The sequence below is a fragment of the Nematolebias whitei genome, chromosome 11 (assembly GCF_014905685.2).
Source record: "Nematolebias whitei isolate Nwh7 chromosome 11, NemWhi1, whole genome shotgun sequence".
In the NCBI taxonomy this organism is placed as follows: Eukaryota; Metazoa; Chordata; class Actinopteri; order Cyprinodontiformes; family Rivulidae; genus Nematolebias; species Nematolebias whitei.
The window spans coordinates 18,230,421-18,249,236 of NC_056508.1; the positions used below are offsets into that span (position 1 = coordinate 18,230,421).

At 40.4% G+C, this 18,816-nt stretch overlaps 2 protein-coding genes across 2 annotated transcripts in view; both read right to left on the bottom strand.

The window, feature by feature from the left end:
* Positions 1 to 1,678: 1,678 nt before the first annotated feature.
* On the bottom strand, positions 1,679 to 4,824 carry LOC119417501 (rhodopsin-like). Its single transcript, XM_037684713.1, has 5 exons — positions 4,464 to 4,824; positions 4,186 to 4,354; positions 3,887 to 4,052; positions 2,386 to 2,625; positions 1,679 to 1,804 (listed from the first exon to the last, which is right to left on the bottom strand). Exons 1-5 carry the CDS (start codon positions 4,822 to 4,824, stop codon positions 1,679 to 1,681), a joined length of 1,062 nt encoding a protein of 353 aa, XP_037540641.1.
* Positions 4,825 to 5,991: 1,167 nt separating this feature from the next.
* Positions 5,992 to 18,816, bottom strand: part of ift122 (intraflagellar transport 122 homolog (Chlamydomonas)) — a 29,798-nt gene continuing 16,973 nt past the window's right edge. The window contains exons 8-19 of the mRNA XM_037683834.1: positions 17,989 to 18,155; positions 16,295 to 16,466; positions 14,889 to 14,991; positions 12,083 to 12,223; positions 11,487 to 11,584; positions 10,507 to 10,607; positions 9,454 to 9,619; positions 9,247 to 9,364; positions 7,124 to 7,252; positions 6,480 to 6,556; positions 6,188 to 6,352; positions 5,992 to 6,078 (exon numbers count right to left, since the gene is read on the bottom strand). Coding sequence (XP_037539762.1) covers positions 5,992 to 6,078; positions 6,188 to 6,352; positions 6,480 to 6,556; positions 7,124 to 7,252; positions 9,247 to 9,364; positions 9,454 to 9,619; positions 10,507 to 10,607; positions 11,487 to 11,584; positions 12,083 to 12,223; positions 14,889 to 14,991; positions 16,295 to 16,466; positions 17,989 to 18,155 — 1,524 coding nt within the window. The remainder of the gene's footprint in view (positions 6,079 to 6,187; positions 6,353 to 6,479; positions 6,557 to 7,123; positions 7,253 to 9,246; positions 9,365 to 9,453; positions 9,620 to 10,506; positions 10,608 to 11,486; positions 11,585 to 12,082; positions 12,224 to 14,888; positions 14,992 to 16,294; positions 16,467 to 17,988; positions 18,156 to 18,816) is intronic.

An 18,816-nucleotide genomic window follows, 5' to 3' on the forward strand; every position in this document is an offset into this window, starting at 1 on the left:
GAATAAAGATTTTAAAGTGTCTAAAAATGGTAATTTACTATACGAGTGCCTTTCCAAATGCACCACAGCATTTTAATAACATATAACAACCATTAAGATCTGGTCTTCCACTGCTCATAAATACATCAATTCAGTTTATTTATATAGCGCCAAGTCCCATCAGAAGTCATCTCAGGACACTGAACAGAAACATTCATATAAAATAATAATCTAACATTATTTATCTGAAGAGCAGACTGCTTTGAGTTTAACTCCATCACAGAACTCTCATCTTGAGCAAACATGAAGGAAACAGTGGAAAGGAAAAACTCTCTCGTGAGGAAGAAACCTTTAGCAGAACCAGCTCAGGACAAGCAGCCATCTGCTTCAACCAGCTGGGTTGGAGAAGAACAGGAAGGAGTAACAGATACACAATGTCAGGTTAAGAATCACATGTTAAGATAGAAATAGTATCAAATGAAAACTATTCAACTTAAACAATTCATTTAAGGAAATGCGGTCAATTTGTCCTCCAGTAGTCTAAGCCTATAGCAGCATAACAAGCCAACCCTAACTATAGGATTTATCAAAAAGTAAAGTCTTAAAACTGGACAATGTGTCAGCCTCATGGACAGAAACTGGAAGTTGGTTCCACAAGAGAGGAGCCTGGTAACTGGAAGATCTTCCTCCCATTCTGCTTTTGGAAACTCTAGGAACCACAAGTAAGCCTGCAGTCTGAGAGCAAAGTGCTCTGTTAGGAAAATATGGAACAATAAGATCTGTAATATAAGATGGAGCTAGGTTGTTGAGAGCTTTGTAGGTTAGAAGTAAGATTTTGAATTATATTCTGGATTTGACAGGGAGCCAATGGAGATAAACTAAAACTGGAGAGATCATATCTCTCCTACTAATTCCAGTTAAGACTCATATTTCATCATCAGGAACTTCTCAGTAAAATTTTCAAGATAAAGAAAGAAAAAGTAAAAAGCTGTGCGGACATTCAGCTATCTGTTTTGTTTTTATTTTTATTATTAATGCAGGTCACAAACTGTTTCCACAAATCCTAGATTTACACAACAAATAAAATGCCACGTTCATTAATGCTCACAGTTATCACACAGTCATATCATCAGGCACTATCATCCAGTCTGAGGCTTCTTCTTTGAAGCTCGCTTCAGTTCCTGTTTAAGACAAACAAAGAAGCAATGCCGCCTTGAAAACCAGAGGAGAAAATAATCAGATGCACTGAAAAGTCGACTGAGAATCTAAGAAAATCAACGAAAAATAAATAAATAAATATAAGCGCCTGGTTTGAGTTACATGTAGTTGAAACAATTACTTAAACAAGAGATGATAAAATCAGACAATGAGCTTATTTATTTGATTTTTATCTATAGCACGAGCCTTGTGAAGTTTGGATAACGTTCAGCTGAATAGTCACTAAGTTGGGAACCTTTTGATGCCAGGTTAAAAATCTGTGCGACCAGCTGAACACTTTCCATGATTAAACGGGCTGAAAGTGCACATGCTGGCTCTTGATGGAGTCTGTCCCGCTGAAGTTGCAGCGGTGCCAACTGCGGCGAGGACAATTGGAGAGGTGAGTCGAGAGGATTGGCCCACCAAACATATTGCTGCTCGGTGGTGGTGGGTCCCTGGTTGAGTGGGAACAGATGGAGAGGATAGAGGAGACGCGATGGGGTCAAGCAGGGGCCACCTGGCTGGAGGAGACGGATGAAGTCTGGGTTTTGGACACAGTGGCGGCGGTCTCATCGTCTCCAAATGGGTTCTTTCCACAGCACACTGTGGTGATCATGCAGTTCCTAAACTGGAGACAACAAAGGAGAGAAATGCACAGAATCAGTCAGTTATCATACTTTCACTCAGTCGAGGAGGGAGCACAGGAATTGGAGAGGTATCCTGCTGATACATTAACCTAAAAACACACTTTATCCTATAAAAGCAAAAGTATCAAGAGCACACAAACTGAGTCGATTCACCTTTGTTGGATGACAAAAACAACAATGGATACAGAAAATAGCACAAAGTTCCTTAACTGGAGCTTCTTTTAGCTTTTGCAACAGCTCATTAATAAAGGATGTAAGTTAATTTCACTTCAGCTCATAAGATCAAATCTGAAAGGAGTCATGTGGTGAAGAAAGAGAAAATGTTTCATTATAAATATAATTCAAGCTTCATGTTTCTCTAGTAAAATGTTACCATGAGTATCACTCTCTGTCATTTAAATAAAAGTACAACTCATAATTCTTGCTAGTAAACAGAAAAAATAAATAAAAGAAAATACTTCAGTGTAACTAAAAAAGATTAAAAGCTCCCTTGTTCTATTACATAAAATCATCGTTAAAACTCTGTCTTACAGAAAAAAAGGCATTTTATTCCTCAACGCACCTGTCTGTTCAGCAGAATGTAGATGACTGGGTTGTACAGAGCGGCACTCTTGGCGAAGAAGGCCGGCGCCGTCATGAACACTGGTCCAAACTCCGTTCCCTGATTGGCAAAGATGTACCAAGCCACGGAGGCGTAGGGCACCCAGCACACCAGGAAGGAGATCACCATGACAACGACCATGCGCGTCACTTCTTTCTCTGCCCTTTGGGTGGTTTCAGACTCCTGCTGTAGAGCTGCAGCCTGAACACACAGTGGTCCAAATCTAAACTAGTGGGGTTGACCAGTGAGGTCACTTGAGCTGCTGTTAAACAATAAAACTACAACTAGAAGTACTTTGATGGTCCATGTTTGGTTCTTATGGCCGTTTCATCAAGACATTTTCCACATTTTCCACAGACGCACAAGACTAAAAATACAAGCTTTACTGCAGATTTTGCAGCTCATTGGTTATTCCTGGACACAACTGGTTAAATCCTGGTTGTGGTTAACTTTAAGACTTGTGTCTAGAATAGGATCATAATTGTTTATTTTAAATATTTTAAATAGCGCAAGTTAGCTCAACAGCTAAAAAACTGTCCAAGTTAAAGACATTTTAAGATTTTCTATTGCTGAAGTTCATCAGCTGCAGATGTAAATCCAGTAATTACTTTAAGAGAGTTTTGATTAAATGTATCTACTGGTTTATTACAAAGTTAGTAAAAGACAGACAACCACACACAGACACAACATTACACCCTCATTCCATGGCATCGGTGATAATTGGATGGAAGATATCAGCAAATGTCCCCCATCATGTTTATCATTAGTTAGATCAGACTGATGAGGTTTCTTTAACTGGGCCTCGTTCACTGATGTCTCTTCATATAGACAGATGGAAGCCATGTTTTCTGACAAACGCTGAGTGAAATGTCTGGGTCTTGAGCTGCTAAATGTCTCCTTGTGTTTATCATCCTCTGCATATATTTGCAGTTTTATTTTAAACTGGTGGGCACAATTTTCTTTTCTTTTTGTTTGTTTTTGCTAACAGGAAGGCATCCAGAGTGGACCTGAACTTTAAAGACTGCTGGGTCGACTACTAACGTGCAGTTTCTAGAAGTGTTATTAAAGCTTCGAGCAGCCGGTTATGTACTGAAAATCAAATAAGTCCGAGTTACCTTTAAGAAAGTTTGAACCCTAAGTTGATTATAGCCACATTTTGACTGCTTATTTTTGCTAATACATCATTAATGTTGTTTACTCTTATTATCAAGGGCATAAGGATGGCACAGCGAGCGAGCTTGCTGCCCTTTAGCTTGAGGATCTTGGTATCAGCTGCCATGTTGGCAACGATCTGCCCTCCTGAAGTGTCCTTGAGCTACTAAACCCTTCACATCCCTAGAGACTCCATGATGCTCTACCCTTCAGAGGAAAAAGAAGGATTTCTCTACAGCTTTAAACAATATATTACATCCTGGTATGTTTCCTTTTTTAAAAGATATTGCATTGACATTGGAGTTCTTACCGCTCGCACGGTGCAGAGTAGGCGGCTGTAGCAGAAGAAAATGATGAAGAGGGGGATGCAGAAGTGAAGGACAAACATATAGATGACGAATGAGGTGTTGTTGATCTCAGGCTTGGGAGTGTAGTAGTCAATCCCACAGGAGCACTGCATTCCCTCTGGGATGTACCTGCAAACACTTTCCGTCAACTCAGTCATGTCATATTTGATGCTACGTGTCTGATTTATGCACACGTAGATTAGGACGTTTCTTTCATCTTGAAGTCTTGTAAATCTACTACAGACACTAAAGTGTACAGTACCGGGACCATCCAAAGAGAGGTGGGGCAGCACAGGTCAGGGCCATGACCCAGGAGAATGCCAGGCCAGCGATGGCGTGTTTTTCCTCGAAGCGGAAGTTGCTCATTGGCTTACAGACCACAATGTAGCGCTCAATGGCCAGAACCACCAGAGACCAGAGGGCAATCTCTCCTGAGGCAGAAAGCAAAGCAGATACATTTCACAAATACAAACAGACAAAACAACAAAGTCAGGGAAACAATTGAAATGTATCATTTACACAGCACAGCATGTTTCTTACCTCCTAACGTGGCAAAGAACCCTTCAATATTGCAGCCGGTGACACCTAAGCTGAAGAACCCGTGCAGGGCCGTGTACAGGGTGACCGTGAAGCCTCCGACTATCATGAAGAGGTCGGCCACCGCCAGGTTGAGCAGAACGTAGTTCAGAGGGTTTCTCAGCTTTTTGTGCTTGACGGTGACATGAAGGGTGAGGAAGTTAACGGGGAAGGCCGTGATGATGAGGAACAGCATGTATGCAGCCAGAAGAGAGTACTTCCAAGGCTCAGCCAGGTAGTACTGAGGGTGCTCAAATGGGCTGAGCACCACCCCAGTCCTATTAGACATGGGGACATAAAAGTTGGGCCCTTCAGTGCCATTCATGGCTGCAGTTCTTGACGGCTTTCTCTCTCAGATCTGAACAAAACAGTCTGTGCCTGTCAGAATAAAACTGGTTAAAGGGAGTCTTTTGGTGCAGCTGAGGTGGAAATAAGAAGAAAGTACAGATGGATGGATGGATCCCGTGAAAGTAAGATGTTCTCCGCAGTCCCCCCGAGGAGGAGCAGCACCTTTTAATAGTCGGGCTGGATTAGGAACGAGGGGGGATGAAGCGAAGTGTTAGCAGAGATGGAATTAAGACGCGGTCCGAGAGTGCTGGTGCACATTAACAAACACATGCACACAAAGCATTTATGGCAGAAAGCTCAGGGAAAAAAAAACGAACAGCGTATAAAAGGAGCAAAACGTTTTCAAAGTGGGAAGTTATAACTGTGGCTAAATAAACCCATTAATTACAGTCATGTGCATCAGTGCTGCTTTGGAACAAGATGGGAGAAGAGAGTGGGAGGTTTATGACTTCAGCCGCTCAGAGTGGACAGACTTTAAATGAAATTTCCAGAGCAATCCAACTTATTTGCATCTGTAAAAGCTTAATCCCTAACCAGTGCAGAGTGCAGCGCCCCACTTATAGCTCTGGGTGTAATCAGAATCAGTGGGTTATCCTGCTCATAGCAGCCACTCTCATGCTCTCCTACAAACACTGAAGGTTCAAACTGAAATATCAAGAAGGTAATAATCACTTTTTTATGTAAGAAGGATAAAATCCCCAATAATAACAACTGTTTAACAGATGACACAGAAAATAAAATCATAGCATCAAACCTGGAAACTGCACATTTTATTATATGCATTTATTTTAATTTGTTACATTAAAAAAAAAAATCCAAACAATTCTTTTTCATGTTTAACACAATGCACAAATTTACGAAGTATTCACAGCCCAAGGTAATTTGTTCCCATTAATCCAACCGGATTGATCCAAACACTACAGGTATTACTTCAGCTTTTCATCCTTGGATAACAAAGAGCTGCTCCTCAGAGCTTAAATAGCAGATTTATGCTGTAATTTTCCCACAGCATAGAACAGTTTTAACTAGTTTATTACATAAATACAGAAACAGAAAACTAGCCGCTGAGTAAAAAAGACAAAACATTAGCTTGAAGGTATAAAAAGCCAACTGCTTTAATAACATTTCTTTAGAGTAAAGTGGTTTAGTTTGGTTCATCGATGGGTCTGCGGCAGTAAGGACAGCAGTTGTGCTGCAGCACCAGGAGCTCATAGTCCTCACTATGAAACATCTACATGGGAATACAGAAAAACGTTAAAGCATCCAGATACAAACATATAACCAGGAAGTGAAGTGAGCTCACTGTCCATGTATCAGCTGTGTGTATGTAAATGTTTTACCTTGAAGCAGCTGGGGCACATGGTGATGCTGACATCCGGCAGCAGGGAGCGGAAGTATTCCCATTTGAGTGGCCTGGGCCAGCGTTTGATCAGGACGTCCCGTCTGCTCATGGAGCGCAGCACCGAGCGACTCACCTTGACTGGGACAAAGGTGGAGCCCCCTTGCTGTTTGGACACACAGACGAACACAAACACACCTCCTAACGAACCCCGTTTTGTTGCCCGCTCCAGCTGGTTTGCCCAGCTGGCAGAATATTAATCGCCTCATCTATTTTGTCCTTTCTTCTCTTACCTCAAAGCTCATTTTGGCTGTAAATGGATCCTCCTCTGCATTATCCAAATCATCTTCTAGCTTCAAAGATTGTGGCTCTGTTCCATATTAATTAAGGACAAACACCACAGCAATGTAGAATAAACCATTTTTGCATGTTTCATTGTCTGGTTATTTAATTTTTATGTGTTTCAGCAAAACAGGAAATAGCCTGATAATATGAGCTCTTGGAGACCATCCTAGGAGACGATGCAGTTAAAATCAGTTGTGCCTGTCAGTCACATTACAGCCCTGGAAGAACACAACACACCTTGGTGCCCTTGAGTGTCAGCCAGTTAATGCAGGTTAATCCCTGCACCAGGGCTGTGGCTACAGCTCTTTGAGAGTTAGGGTCATTAAGATGAGACAGGAGAGCCTGGCTAAACCTATTAGCTCTATAGCTAAGATGACTTACTTCTGACAGCTTACCCACAAGCACAAAATCAAGGCCAGTGCAGACTAAACAGCTACTTAGAACCGTCACAAGACAGAACACAGTCACATGCTTCGATTATGTATAGTCTGTAAGAGCACCAGCAGAGTGCGGACTTGATCGTTTATATAAATCAGCTGAACAACCTGTTACTTTGTGTGCACATGTTTATGTGCTGAAGATCAAAGGATACCACCGTTGTCTACGACGTGCCCCGGAGCATTCTTCTGATCTGAGTGAGGAACCTCCAGGTCAATGAGTGACAGAGCTTCTTCATCGCTGATTCCCTCCTCCAGGTAAAACTGCACCAGGGGCAGCACCTCTGTTTGAAACAAGCCACGCTACATTTAATTAACAGATCCAAATTACAACCTCAACTCTGAACTAATCGAAGAAAAAAGTTACACGTTGGTGAACGAGCATACTGGTCAGCATAAAGAGAAGAAAATAATTTAAAAATAATTTTAAAAAAGTTAACCCTGCTGCCAGTGGCTTAGGGTCACCATGGTAACCATCTCTTACTCCCCAACAACACTCTTCATGAGACAGACAGAAATGCAGAGTAGAAATTAAGTCTTAGGCAAACTGTAACTGTGTAAAAACAATTAGAAAATTAAAGACCCCCCCGCCCACACACACACACACACACACACGTGTGTGTGAATGTTTCTTTCTCTACAGTGTTTTATGTAGAAAACATGACAAGATAAAAAGATCCTTCACTTCCAGTTAAAAAAAAAAAAAAAATTTGAACTCCAAACAATGGACGTCGAGAATATAGATGTGGAGGGATTAGAAAAAGCTGCTGCCTCTCAGCGAGAAGGTCGTTGGATCAAATCCCGGCTGGGGGCCTTTCTGGGTGGAGTTTGCATGTTCTCTCTGTGCATGCGTGGGTTTTCTTCAGGTACTCCAGTTTCCACCCACAGACCAAAAACATGTATGTTAGACTTATTGGTAACTCTAAATTGTCCCTAGGTGTGAGTGAGAGAGTGAATGTTTGTCTCATTTGTCTCTATAATGTGTCTCAGTGATGGACTGGAGACCGATCCAGTGTGTACCCCGCCTCTCACACAGTGACTGCTGGACATGAGCACCAGTGACTCCTGTGTCCTGAAAAGGAAGAAGTGGCTAAAGACGATGGATGAATAGCCCCATAATAGTGAGAAATACAGAGGAAGGAAAAAAGACAAATTTGCTTACATTTTTATGCTTTTAACAGTATGAGAAGTGTGAAGTAAGGGTGAGAATGAGCTGGCAAAAATACTCTGATAGCAAGTTTCAGATTTTAACCTTCAAAATTATAAAATAAAAGAGGGCTGGATTTTTCCCACTAAATGTTTTTGTTTTCCCATTAAATGCCATCGTCCTGTATGTGAATGAAAAACACACAATAAACCGCTACCAAAATTCATAATACAGTATTTCCAGTTGAGCTGCAAAATTTGATATATTTTTTATATGAGATTTTCAAAAACTGCAGGAGTGAACCTGAAACTGCAATGGAAACAAAAGGACAACAAACAGTACTGTATTTTCCACCATAAAAGTCACACCAACGTATAAGACGCATCTGTCCAAAAATGTTTAATAAAGTGGAAAAAAGCATTGATAAGTCCCTTCGCCGTATAAGTCGTATCTATTTTGTGTCACAGCTGACGCGTCGCGTTTGTTACGCGCCACCACTGACCACCCGGAAACGTGGGCCGGTGTTGTGCCAAAAATCGATTGGCTGTCAAATGGCGGCCGCAGGAGCATGCACAGGAGGACTTTAACAGGAATTTAACAAGATTAACACTTAAAAACAATTATTTGTTTGCTCGACATTATAGTAAAGTTGTGTCTCAGTTGAACTTTTCCTTAATAAATGCACTTTAATGGTCAAATCAGCTGCATTTCACCTGGGCGGCGCGGTGAAATGCAGCTGATTTGACGTTTGCTTCAGGAGTTCCGGAGCGAGACGAAGGTGGTTTTTGTATGGCAAGCCAAGTGTCTAATTAATTAATAGCCACTTTTACCTATTAATGAGACACTTGGCTTGCCATATTGCTTGAGGGTCCTCTAGTGGCTGCAAATGGTAATGTTTAACATTTTTATATCAGAATAAAGGAAATTGTCAGATCTCAGTCAAAAAAATGGGTTATAATGGAAAAAAAAAAACATATATTAGTTGCTTCGGTGTATAAGTCACAGGACTTGCAAATTTATGCAAAAAGGTGCGACTTATACGGTAAAAAATATGGTAATAACAATGTTTAAATCCATATCTATTTCTCCTTTTATTAAAACAAACAGACATTTCCTCCAGCTAATACTGACCGTATGTTGAAGCTGAGTAGATAAAAGGCTGCCTGCAGTTGATGCACACACTCCCCTGGCTGTTCAGAAAGGGGTTGTTGGTGGAGCAACGGTAGCACATCATGCCTTCAATAAGATCCTGCAGGAAACATAGGAAGTTTAACCTAAACAACACAGGACTGGAGTAACTGCTAATATTTTAGAGCAAGTACAGTGTCTGCTACGCACCTCACTGTCATGGAAGGGCTTGGAGCGAATGGTGAGGCTGCCCAGTTCGATGGACTCCAGTAAGCGTGAAGGGAAGTGCAGCTCCTGCAGCTTCTCGTAGGAATACCTGGCAAGCTTATATGCGCCCAGTTTTCGACTCTGCTTGGCCAGCGCATACAAGGTGTTACTAACCACAAAGTTAAGGCTTTTGTGGTAAAAGGAAGTATTTAGTTAATTCTCCAGAAAACACTTGTGATGCTTCATTCACAACGAGTGTCTGAATTTCTTTGCATTTGACTCAACAAATCTGATACTTTTTTGTAATTATACAGGAACAGAGTGTTAACAGAGCAGCTCTGTGAGTGGTAAAGCGCAGGTCAATGAGCCGCAGCTGCAACAGCTCTATTGGTACTCTCCCATCACTTAAAACTCAACACCATTTCTCTCCACTCTGCTGCTCTCCAGCTCTTCCTTCACTCTGGAACTCTTGACAAGTCCACGTCCTCCTATTGTGTAATGCATTTAGCTCGGGGGTTATTTGTGACATTGTGTTTAAACTTTTCAACCAATGTCCAGCACGGTCCTCGCCAAGTCCATAAATCTAACTTCAAAGTTGTTGGAACAATTGAGCTTGGCCATGGAGGACTCCAGCTGCTGGGGACGATTTCCTTTTCCAAAGCTGGGTTTTCCTTCCTCATACCAGCATCCCATGCGCAGGATTTTGTCTGTGTGACTGTGAGTGTTGTTGGCTGTGTCTGTTTGTTCAAATTAAAACTCTTTGTTCAATGTGTATGTATGCACAGAGTTCAGTAATCAAAGCACTTGTTTAGAAAACCCAAAAATGTGCCTCTCGCTGGCATCGCCTCCTCCCAATCATCGTTCCTTTTCTTGCTCTCAGCAGCAATATGGTTTCCGCTGTGGCGCCAATAGTTCAGTTTATTCCCTACTTTTATCTTTTTTCCTCCCCTTTATCATCACTGGCTCTGCCAGCCTCTGTCAGAATGGTGTGGTGTCGTACCGTTTTCAAAAGAGGGGTTCCATAGTTGCTGCCACTTTGTCAAAAGTGAAGGATACACTTTAGAAATGCCTGGTGGTATGTCCTTGGTAAGGTTGTTCAGTAAAAATCTGCATATGTTGAAGAGCGTCTCTGGCATATGGGAACTGAAGGGCTCATCCTAAAGATTAAAAAAGACAGATGGAGGTGGAAGGGATTAAAAATAACCTAAATATGTGATAACAATTTTTAAAAGCTCCATTCCTCCTACTCCCCCCTCTATTTCTGTAATCTTTTAACCTCAGCGTAACTATTTGCAGTGCCTTATCCCTCGTCACTGTGCCCTGAAAGGAAAAGATGAATTTTCTACAGCAGTCACTAAAAGCATTTCATCCCCCAAAGTTGATAATCTAAATCTATAGCTCCTGTCTGGGAAAGTTAAAGTGATATATAGAGGTTTCCTGCTCTGGTCTGGATCACTGTGACGCTTCTGTCTGGTAAGGGTGTGACCAGAGCAGAGCATAGCACTGAAACAACAAACTGGGAGCACTGACACAGGCCAGGTCACCCTTATACTGTTCATGAGCAGGAATTTATTGTTTGTAAGAGCTGAGGGGGATGGAGAGGACCACTGATGAGGTTGTCATCTTGTTCTGTCAAGCAGCTGGTTGCCATGGTGACAGAGGTCAGAGGGGTTTCAGGAGGCTAACAATAGTGCTTCTTTCAAGCTGAAATGTTCCTTTAATGAACTGTAACCTCAACTTAGTGCCCTCTATTCCCTCTTTTGTTCATTTTGCCTGAGACCCTGAGCGCTTATCTTAATTCTCCTTAAACCTGACTCATTCTGTGGATTGACATAATCTTCCAGAACCTTGTGTTTGTGTATGTGAAAGTCATGAGATATGTACCTGTATGTTTAAACAAAAATCCAACCACAAGCTAATCTAACAGGCAGGTAAAAGGCCTCTTTGTGGCTCCCAAACGCTCTTCCTCCTTTTCATCTCTTCTGGTTATAGAAGATTAATGAAAGATTAAGGCTGACAAAGTAATGCATTCTCACCGTGTAGCGCTGAATGGAGCGATAGACGTAGTAAAGCTCCGCAAGACGTTGAAAACGCTCAAACTTCTTCAGCATTTCATCCCTTTTATCTTCACTTTCTGGTTCAGACAAACAATAAAAAAAAGATTGATTAAGTTGCAAGCAGATGGCCTCTTATCCAGAGCCTGGTTTAAATTGAGGTTTCTTCTTGTTCAAAGGGAGTTTTTTCTTTCCACTGTTGCATTTGTGCTTGCTCAGGAAGGGAGACTGTGATGGAGTGAAGGTTCAACACAATATTTTGCTTCCTTAGATAGAGAACTTTTACTAAATGTTTTTTATGTGTGTGAATGTTTCTGTTCAGTACCCTGAGACGACTTCTGTTGGGACATGGCGCTATATAAATAAACTGAATTGAATTGAATTAAGTTCGGCTTCATAAAAAAAATAAAAAAAATAAAATAAAAGGTTGAATCTTTAGGTGGGCCATGATCGGACGGTTGCCGGTTCAATTCCCTGTACCAACAACATCAAAATGTGGGTGAGAAAATGTGAAGCATCCACACCTGCTACTAAAAGTCAAGATTTTGTGAGAGGGGTGCACTGCTGATAAGTATTACCTCTGGCAATGTCCAAACACTGCATAGACAGCATCCAGTAATAGTACCCAGCATCATTGAACCTGTTCTCCACCACTGCATTGTGGGTAAGCTGCTCCAGGACTTTCACAGCTTCATCCTGACATCCAGCCTTATGAAATGCTGACAGGTAGAAAAGGAACAAACGTCAATTGCTTTAAGAGACGTTAATTCTGGATTTACAGGGACAATGCAAAACAAGCTACACTTCTTTATATATTTAGGTATGGATGACCAAACCGGTTGTAAACTGTCAGGATCTATGTAATCCCCAGTAGCTATTTCATATTTAACAAGCAGCTAGAAGAACACTAGTGCTCCTGGCTTCAGTTACTCAGCAGTGATGACTTGTCTCTTCGTACAAGAAAGCTTTTTTTAACAACCTCACTTGCTATCACCTTGGTAAAAGAAAATACAAAAACTAATAAATATTTTGTAACATACATTTCTAATGTAAGATAAATATAAATTAATCTTTTTAAATAAAGGAATTCTTCTATTTACACAACCATATTCAAAAAGTAATTTGTATACAAGTAAAAAAATTAAGTTATCTTAATGTTATTCTCTGTTTTCCATCGTAATAACAAACAGCAGTCTTTTCTAATTATAAAAGCCGTATCTGAATATCAAACCCCAAAGCACTTTGACTCTGAAATCCCAACAAGCATGAGCTCTATTCTTCATGTTTCTATTATTGGGTAATTAGAAGCAGCTTTTGGGAGTCGACCCCAACTGTGACCCTGCCCCCACAGTCACAGCGGGGGTCAGAATGTATTAGTGGCAAACATTTATTAGTAGGTCTAACTGGACAGAAACCACATCCAGCTGCTGTGGGTTACTTTTAGCAACAGACACAAATTCCTTCTCCTAAGAGAAACACAAACCGTATCAAACTGACAGGACTGCAGACCTCAGCAGCAAAAGACAACAATGTTTAGTTTGGGCCTCCATCAAAACAAAGTACACAATACATTGTACTAAAACAGAACAATCCAGCCTGTAAGCATTATGACAGTGACTATGACATCTATTTGTAACTGAACTGAATAATGCTTTAGGAATACAGAGGGAAATCATATTTTGTAATATAAACTGAGGATGAATGAATGAACAAAATGTTCCAAGAGTTGAAATGTTTATGGACTAACAGAGGGAGAGGAGTGATTTAAATGTGCAGAGGTCACCTGGTCGTTCTGTTTGTAGCTTCTCAAACACTGAGCTGTGGACATCAAATGAAGCATCAGCAGGTAAATCACCTGAAATCCTCTTAACAGACAAACTCGTATAGCTTAATGTGCTTGTGCACAAAAGCAATCCTTCAAAGGGACATTTTGAGAATTATTTTTATTGCTAACAAGTACTAAAGCTGATGAAACTTTATTATTCGTGTCTAAACCGTGTCTCTTCAATTTGTCAGAGTTTGAGATCCTATGTTGGGCGTTGTTCAGAAAACTTTTGCTTTTTGGGACATTGTCTGAAATGCAGAAACAGTTCTGTTAGCTTCAATAACCAAATATGAAAAGTTACCAAGAGCATCCAAAATCACTTGTTTAAAAAAACAAAACATAAAACTGGACCTACTGCAACAGACTGCCAATACTGTGATTCATGCACTTTATTCATCTTTTTAAAAATATCTTAATAGAAAACAGACAAACAAGCAAGCAAACAAACAAATAAATTAATGAAAATAGAAAATCCAAAAACCTCTGATTTTCCAGCACCTTATTTTGGAGACTGACTGCTCTCCATCTTGAAGGGATAGTTCAGCTCGTTTAAAGAAGGGTTCAGTGGAAACCTGATGTAGATAGCTCTTTGGACAGTCTTAGTTTAAACAAATAAAGTTTTATTTAGACCCAGCTGATGAACTAGACTGAGCAGAGCAAAGACCAACATGGATTATTGTAATCTTAATGCTAATGTGTGGGCCTGTAAGGGTTCATTAAAATATGCTTATATGAACTGCTAATACTTTTCTGAAACTGGAGATGCAATCTGCTTAAGTCTTGGTCCTCTCTGACTAGCCCTTAGCTTATCAGTTTGATCAGAATTAAATTATATTTCTCTAAACTGAGGTTGTTGAAAGCGCTATCTACAACAGGTAAGATATTAACTATGCATTACCTTTCCACAGAACCTCACTCAAAAGATTTAAACGATCCCTTAAAGTCCCAAAACAATAAACAAAACACTTCAACACTTTTCAGCAATGACGACCTTTAGAACTACCGGTGTTTCGTCTCCCTGTAGAGATGAAACAGACCAGAATGTAAGATTTACAATCACCTGGATTACAATACTTCATTGTTGCCTGTCGCAAATGCACACAATCAACAAAATGTATGACTATAAGCCAATCTAAATACAATCAGACCTGTTCAGTCACAAAATCCGCATTGAGACAAGCAGAAGAAGATTATGTAGAGGAGGAAATATGCATGCTGGGATTATAATTATAAATCTATGAGCTGATTATAACTATGGTTACAGTTGGTAATCATCATCAGAGCTGCTTGTAGCACTGGTGATTAGAAGCAAGCATGCATGTCATTCAGTGAGCATGCTGCACAGCTCTGTCCTGCTCCAGCCAACAGAATCAGGTTTTACAGTGGTTATGGAACATCTTAAGAAACTAATGAAAGAAAAAAAGGTTGTGTCCAGAACAGACCTGACTTCATCTCTGACTCTATAAGTAAACTACATGTTCTCTAAGGAAATACTGCAGGTTCACATTTTAAAGAGTTGTAACAAGTTGACTGACTAAAGGTAAAGGTGAAGCTCTGACCTTTCTGCGCCTCCTCAAAGCGATCGTTTTCAGCCAGCCACTGGGCGTAAGGCACAAAGACGTCACTTTTGAACTGAGGGTGCTTTTCCACCAGCGAGAAGGCCTGAAAAACAGAAGTGAGGACAGAGAACCCATCAGATGTACTGCAGCATAGATGTCTAGTTGACAAGTAATAAATGGAGAACAGCGCTGGAATTCCTCAAGCGCTTAAGGCTCACCTGCAGTTGATTAGGCAGATATAAGTTACCACACATTTTTCATGAAAACACACGTTACCCCAAGTCAAAATATTTCCATAACATTATTAATTAGATGGAAACAAAAAAGGAGTGTATGAGCCGAGCTGATTTCACACTCAATTACGACTACAAGTGTGGCGTTGTTTGAATGACAAGCTGCTGCAGCGCCTTGTGCACACAGTTTCCTGACATGGTGACTAATTAAGCTCCCTGTCCTGTGGCAAAACCTGAGCCAAGAAACACACGCATTTCATTTACTATACAGTCTGGAGGGGAAGGTGTTTCTCAGGCCTGTGAGTCTAAAGTCATTTGATCAAAGTTTTGAAGAAGAGTGGGATTAGTGAATAACATCCATAAGATCTGTGCAGCAGAGTGGCCTGTTTTGGTGTCCACCTCCCCGAGTGATGCACATAAAACCCAACAGTTCTCTAAACCTCTGCCTCCTCTCCTCATTCTTCCTCTCGGAGGATTAAATAAACATTCCAAGAAGCATGTCATCAAGATCTGATGTTCTGTTTTTGGCTCTGGTGTTTCCACATGCAAATCACCGAGGCAAATATCTACAGCGCTTTTAACTCGATTATAAATCGCAGATGGATTAAATAAATGCAGTACTTTCTTAGTATCTGAGCAACGTGATCCACCCTGATGATTGGAAGCAGAATATAGTTTCAAGCTGATACATTTTCAGTGCAAGTACGATGATTTGATTCTTACTTTATCATCATCATCTTCACAATGCAGGCATGGGATGCTTGATGATTAGCTGTGGAGTGTGTGTGATTTTGTTTGTCAGTAAACGAGAAAATGAGGCAACATATTGTCTTAATGTTTGCATTCAGCTGCAGGTATCCATCTTTTTGGGTCACGGGCATCACTAATGCTCATATCCAGCCATCATTGTGCAAAAAGCGGGGTACACCCTGGACAGGTAGTAAGTCCATCACAGGGCTGGTGACCCTGATGTGACTGTCAACTCAACTCAAACATGTTTTTTTGTTCATTTCAATGAAAGAGACAACTATTAAATGTGGGAGTTTGTTCATGATTTAGCGTGCCTCAGCAATTTATCACAAGAAGTTGCACATAATTCATAATAAAGTTATTTGACAGCCTCTGAACTTTCTTTGTGTATAGTTTGAGAAGGTGTGATTTTAAGCATCAAACCTCTTCCCAGTGTTGGGTTTCCACATGCAGCTCCACCAAAGCCTTCAGGTCTCCCATCTTGGAATAAGTCTCTGAGGCGTAGCCATGGTGTTTCAGTCTCTTGAAGTGGTATGCACACTTCGCCAGCGGTTCGCGCTCTGCCTTGTCTAGCTTACGGGCGATGTCGATCAGCCTTCATGAGAAAAGAAGAATAAGTACACAGATAGGGTGACGGCAGATTAACCATCATTTTGGTGTCTGCTGTACTGAGCTGTGCTCATGACCCCAGACAAAATGTGAATCAGTTGAGGTCACAGGCTAAATCTGATTCAGGTTCAAGAGCTTGCGTGTGCTGGACTGATCCACCTGCAGCACCACAGAAGGCTTACTACAAGCACAGTGGACCGGATGGAGTCAGCAGGGGTTCATGAAACAGATATCTATTTGTCTAGCTTTTAACAACACACAAATATGTGAAACTGAACAGAATGATAATTGTTCACAGGTCTCATTGGTCATATTCTTCCCTTGATATTTCAGATATGTATTGTGGTTCAAATGTCAGAAACATGATCTGGATATTTACTTTTGCTGCCTTGTGCTACCTACGTATGTCTATTCTACACAGATGTCTGCTAAGGATTGTCAGTTAACCAATCAAGACTAGACAAACACTAAGACAATACGTGTCTTGGCTTGAGTGTCAGACAGGTCTACTCTCTTCCTGTTTTTAAATCTCTTTTAAAAACACACTTTTATTTTTTGGCTTTTAACACAGTGATCTTGTCTTTTATGGCACCTTACAACACACCTGCTGTGAACCTGGTATGTGTATGTTTCATATGTTTCTTTTCTTATTGTCTTAATCTATTTTTGTCTTATTGTACAGCACTTTGGCTACCCCAGCGGTTTTTAAAACGTGCTATAGAAATAAAGTTGATTGATTGATTGATTGCATGTCCTAAATGCTATTTGGAAAATTTGGCTTTTTTCTCAAAAACAAAAGTGTACAGTAATGAAAACATAATTCTGTTGGTGTTTCTGCCTCCTGTCTGTGTCTTGCAACATAACAGCTTAGGCAAGCAGCAATCTGTGGAAACTGAAACTGCAGGTTCAGTCAAAAGTTTAAACACTTGCTGATTAATTTTGAACAAGTTGTGTATAAACTTTTCACTGGCATCGTGGACTTTTCATGGCTCCTTAGATGCTCAATTCTAGACACTAAAAAACAACAGAAAGATCCACGCAGGAGCTGAGGTGCTTTTACACAACAGAAACCAGCAGCATTAGCAGAAACTATTACAATGTCCCTGTTAAAACACGGGTAAACTGTTGCCTGTGAAAACAACCAGAACTTTAATGGTAACTCTACACAATGATATATTACACAGAAAAATGGACCACCAGTGAAGTGGAGGATTTATTGATCCCACATGCAGGAACTCCACATGATTAAAGCTTTCTTTACCAACTGTAAGTCAGCTGTTAATTCACTTTAGCATTCAAACAATATGAATGAAACAAAATAAAAGCTTTGAATGGAAGTATTTTCAGATGGTTCAACTGGTTTTATTTACAGGAAAATTCAAAAGCTCTTTGGTCCAACAGCACCTCTTTATAAATCACAAATTTCAACAAGCAGTTTTAAAAAGTCAAATAGGAAAAACAATATTTCAGAGAGTCTAAGACTGATCAAGAATACTTGAAACTCTTACAAGTCTGCCCAGCCATGCTCTCCAATGATGTCTATAGCTTTCATGTGTTCTCCTGCTGACAGGTACATCTCAGCTGCTGCTCGTGGCTCCTTGCTGCTTTTGGCCCAATCTGCCTGTTTTGCCATTAGCAAGCGCGAGCTCTTAGGGTCCGTAGCCCCGACAAACTCCTGCAAACAAGAAAACAAGATAAAATACTACTTTGTTAATCCCAAGCACAAAAAAAATAAAATAATCACAAGTCACAGCAACAACATAACAAAGACAAGAAAAATATTTTTTTTATAGAAAATTAGCAAATTAAGCAAAAAGAAAACAACTAAATATATGTACAGGTGTATCTACATTTTTTAAATATTTTTCAAAAAGTTGTATTTTTTAGTCAATAATTTCAGAACGAGAAATTCATATATCGTATAGATTCATTATTCGTTCATATGGGCAACTGTGGCTGAGTGGTTAGAGCAGTTGACTTCCAAAGTAAGAGTTGGGGGTTTGAATCTATCAGCAGCCACATGCCGAAGTGTCCCTGGGCAAGACACTGAACCCCTCGTTGCCTCTTATGTGTGTCACATCAGTGTATGAATGTGCTAAAGCTCTGATTAAGCTTTGTATAGATCCAGTAGAGAGTTGTATGAATGGGTAAATGAAGCACAGATTGTAGTGTAAAGAAATTTGAGTGTCTTGATAAGATGGAAAAGTGTTGTACAGTAGTCCCTCGTTTACAACTGGGGATCCGTATCCTGAAGACCAGCGATAAGTGAGAAACCGTAAAGTAGGAATAATAGTACAAGTAGTAAGTGTAGTAGTTTATTTTAGTATATACATTAT